At 38.2% G+C, this 4,529-nt stretch overlaps 1 protein-coding gene across 1 annotated transcript; it reads right to left on the bottom strand.

The window, feature by feature from the left end:
• Positions 1 to 3,294: 3,294 nt before the first annotated feature.
• Positions 3,295 to 4,242, bottom strand: LOC149262061 (uncharacterized). Its single transcript, XM_089374179.1, has one exon. It carries the CDS (start codon positions 4,240 to 4,242, stop codon positions 3,295 to 3,297), a length of 948 nt encoding a protein of 315 aa, XP_089230305.1.
• Positions 4,243 to 4,529: the final 287 nt, after the last annotated feature.

Genomic DNA, 4,529 nt, shown 5'->3' with positions numbered 1-4,529 from the left:
ATCAATATTCATGTACAGAAACTTCTGTTTCTAGCACAACTCTTACAAAACCTCTTCAATCACAACCTTGGGCTTTTGGTTTTCCTGTCTATTAACATTCAAAGTATTCACTGCAATATTTCCAGAATCTCTTGCAGGAAGAGTATTCTTTTCAACTTCTACAAGAGCAGCCAGGGAAGTCCAAACTTCTTTCGGTTGTTCATTAGTCCAACACATCAGGAAGTAGACTTTCTTTAAAGAAAATTGAAGACTCTTCCGACCATCATTTCTTATTTCTTCTCTCCTAGCTTCGTGATTCGCTATCATCTGTTTACTAGCATGTTCCCTTTTCTTGGATCTTTCACCTTTGACCACCTTTGCAGCTGCCTCAAGTAGCCTGTACAAGTCCATAAGTGCGCATACAAGGGTTGCCCTACCTAGCCTTAGAATAGCATGCACATCATCAAAAAGGCAAATCCCAAATCTCAATCCACCAGCATGTTTGAAGCTTGCGGAACATGATGTCTCTAAACACTTTGACAAAGCTTCACTAACAGTCTCTAGCAATGCTACCTGACTTAATACTGCAGACAAACTTAAACAAACCATTGCTGCATCCAGGGGATCACTTTTCCAGTCTCCATTAAAGAACCGAAGAGTAAAGCAGTAACTGTATATCACGTCAACCATATGAACAGCCAGTAAGGGTGATGGATCCGATTTAGTCAATTGCCCTACTGAAGATAAGGGATTCTTCGGACCAGCTGGTATATCACTCAGGTCATTCTCACCCAAATTGGCAACTCCTGGACTAAGAACCCTTGAAATTCGATCATTTGATATGTCTAGTGACTGAATAAGTTGACATCTTTGACTGGAAAGTGAGATTGTATGTGCAAAAGGCTTCAACCACCATGGTTCCCAAGGTCTTACCATGTGACTTATTTTACCTGATGCTACAGCCCGCAAGAAATATTTTCTTTCATTGGCTGATAAGTCATCCAATGACATATCATCTCCTGAAGACAACACATAAGCATTCTGACCAATTAGACATGAAATTCAATGTACAGACAAGATTGATTTATAAGCTGCAACATCTCTGGTGTAGTACCGCTAGTATGATTTCCAAACTAGGACAAAAGCACCCTCATTTATATGGTACAAAAACATTAATAAACATGCCCATGTCTTAAATGTGCCCTCCCGGTAGAAGTGAATGCTAGGGTAGAATGGCTTGTAATAATGTGTGTCACATCAATTATCTATGGTGTTTGTAGTTACATATGGACCATCTGGATGTCATCAAGGATCCGTGTCCTATAATGGTCACGCACATTGCGCTATTTCTGTTTACTGTAGGGTGTAACTTTCCATGAAGTCACCACAACCTCTCCCGAAATTACACTCCATTTTTCAAATATGTTTCTATAGCTATTTACCTGCTATTTGGAAAAAAATAAACTTCTTGACGGAAAAAACATGAGATTTGGAATAATTTAAGAACACCAATGCCTGAAAAAATCAGTCGCAAATGCCATGTATAAGATGAATGAAATATGTTGAAAGCTATGAAGATAAATGTCTTGTATTTAAGCAAAACTAATAATAATCTATTCTGTACAAAGACACTGTCGCTGCTTTCCCCAAAATAGAACTGAATCTCTAAGTTGATACCTTTCAAATAATTCATTTGTGCTAATCACTGAAGATACAGAGAAAGCAAATGCTGGTAATGGATTATAATAAATACTAGTAATTAATATGTAAAATAACTGGCGTGTATGCTGACTTTACCGTATAAAGAGTCCAGGAATGCTTTATAAACTTCTCCATTCAGCAAGTTTACTAGCCAGAAAAATTGTTCTGAGAACCAACAACTAAGCAAAGTATATTTCATTAATCACAAGCTAAAAGTCCCATTTTCCCATCAGTTGTCTAAAGATATGCATTAAAATTTAAGAACACAACTAAAATGATCAAAAATATAAATTTATCCCCACAACCTAAGAAATTCCAAATTATGAGCTCATAAATCAGACACTAAAATAAGGAGAAAACACAAATAATGAGCTTTTCTTGATTAGATACAAATGACTATAAATCAATATTCATGTACAGAAACTTCTGTTTCTAGCACAACTCTTACAAAACCCCTTCAATCACAACCTTGGGCTTTTGGTTTTCCTGTCTATTAACATTCAAAGTATTCACTGTAATATTTCCATAATCTCTTGCAGGAAGAGTATTCTTTTCAACTTCTACAAGAGCAGCCAGGGAAGTCCGAACTTCTTTCGGTTGTTCATTAGTCCAACACATCAGGAAGTAGACTTTCTTTAAAGTAAATTGAAGACTCTTCCGACCATCATTTCTTATTTCTTCTCTCCTAGCTTCGTGATTTGCTATCATCTGTTTACTAGCGTGTTCCCTTTTCTTGGATCTTTCACCTTTGACCACCTTTGCAGCTGCCTCAAGTAGCCTGTACAAGTCCATAAGTGCGCATACAAGGGTTGCCCTACCTAACCTTAGAAGAGCATGCACATCATCAAAAATGCAAATACCAAATCTCAATCCACCAGCATGTTTGAATCTTGCGGAACTTGATGTCTCTAAACACTTTGACAAAGCTCCACTAACAGTCTCTGGCAAAGCTACCTGACTTAATACTGCAGACAAACTTAAACAAACCATTGTTGCATCCAGGGGATCACTTTTCCAGTCTCCATTAAAGAACCGAAGAGTAAAGTAGTAACTGTATATCACGTCAACCATATGAACAGCCAGTAAGGGTGATGGATCCGATTTAGTCAATTGCCCTACTGAAGATAAGGGATTCTCCGGACCAGTTGGTATATCACTCAGGTCATTCTCACCCAAATTTGCAACTCCTGGACTAAGAACCCTTGACATTCGATCATTTGATATGTCCAGTGACTGAATAAGTTGACATCCTTGACTGGAAAGTGAGATTGTATGTGCAGAAGGCTTCAACCACCATGGTTCCCAAGGTCTTACCATGTGACTTATTTTACCTGATGCTACAGCCCGCAAGAAATATTTTCTTTCAGTTGTCTACCAAGCTAAAAGTCCCATTTTCCCATCAGTTGTCTAAACATATGCATTAAAATTTAAGAACACAACTAAAATGATCAAAAATATAAATTTATCCCCACAACCTGAGAAATTCCAAATTATGAGCTCATAAATCAGACACTAAAATAAGGAGAAAACACAAATAATGAGCTTTCCTTGATTAGATACAAATGACTATAAATCAATATTCATGTACAGAAACTTCTGTTTCTAGCACAACTCTTACAAAACCTCTTCAATCACAACCTTGGGCTTTTGGTTTTCCTGTCTATTAACATTCAAAGTATTCACTGCAATATTTCCAGAATCTCTTGCAGGAAGAGTATTCTTTTCAACTTCTACAAGAGCAGCCAGGGAAGTCCAAACTTCTTTCGGTTGTTCATTAGTCCAACACATCAGGAAGTAGACTTTCTTTAAAGCAAATTGAAGACTCTTCCGACCATCATTTCTTATTTCTTCTCTCCTAGCTTCGTGATTCGCTATCATCTGTTTACTAGCATGTTCCCTTTTCTTGGATCTTTCACCTTTGACCACCTTTGCAGCTGCCTCAAGTAGCCTGTACAAGTCCATAAGTGCGCATACAAGGGTTGCCCTACCTAGCCTTAGAAGAGCATGCACATCATCAAAAAGGCAAATCCCAAATCTCAATCCACCAGCATGTTTGAAGCTTGCGGAACATGATGTCTCTAAACACTTTGACAAAGCTTCACTAACAGTCTCTGGCAAAGCTACCTGACTTAATACTGCAGACAAACTTAAACAAACCATTGCTGCATCCAGGGGATCACTTTTCCAGTCTCCATTAAAGAACCGAAGAGTAAAGCAGTAACTGTATATCACGTCAACCATATGAACAGCCAGTAAGGGTGATGGATCCGATTTAGTCAATTGCCCTACTGAAGATAAGGGATTCTCCGGACCAGCTGGTATATCACTCAGGTCATTCTCACCCAAATTTGCAACTCCTGGACTAAGAACCCTTGACATTTGATCATTTGATATGTCCAGTGACTGAATAAGTTGACATCCTTGACTGGAAAGTGAGATTGTATGTGCAAAAGGCTTCAACCACCATGGTTCCCAAGGTCTTACCATGTGACTTATTTTACCTGATGCTACAGCCCGCAAGAAATATTTTCTTTCATTGGCTGATAAGTCATCCAATGACATATCATCTCCTGAAGACAACACATAAGCATTCTGACCAATTAGACATGCAATTCAATGTACAGACAAGATTGATTTATAAGCTGCAACATCTCTGGTGTAGTACCGCTAGTATGATTTCCAAACTAGGACAAAAGCACCCTCATTTATATGGTACAAAAACATTAATAAACATGCCCATGTCTTAAATGTGCCCTCCCGGTAGAAGTGAATGCTAGGGTAGAATGGCTTGTAATAATGTGTGTCACATCAATTATCTATGGTGTTTGTAGTTACATATGGACCATCTG

Source organism: Pinus tabuliformis, chromosome 6 (genome assembly GCF_031772625.1).
Source record: "Pinus tabuliformis cultivar Carrire ecotype Pingquan chromosome 6, CPIR1, whole genome shotgun sequence".
Taxonomy (NCBI): domain Eukaryota; kingdom Viridiplantae; phylum Streptophyta; class Pinopsida; order Pinales; family Pinaceae; genus Pinus; species Pinus tabuliformis.
This window is presented reverse-complemented; position numbering and strand designations above follow the sequence as displayed.

Coding starts and splice junctions, on each gene's coding strand:
- LOC149262061 (XM_089374179.1), bottom strand. CDS start 4,242: ATGTCATTGGATGACTTATCAGCCAATGAAAGAAAATATTTCTTGCGG.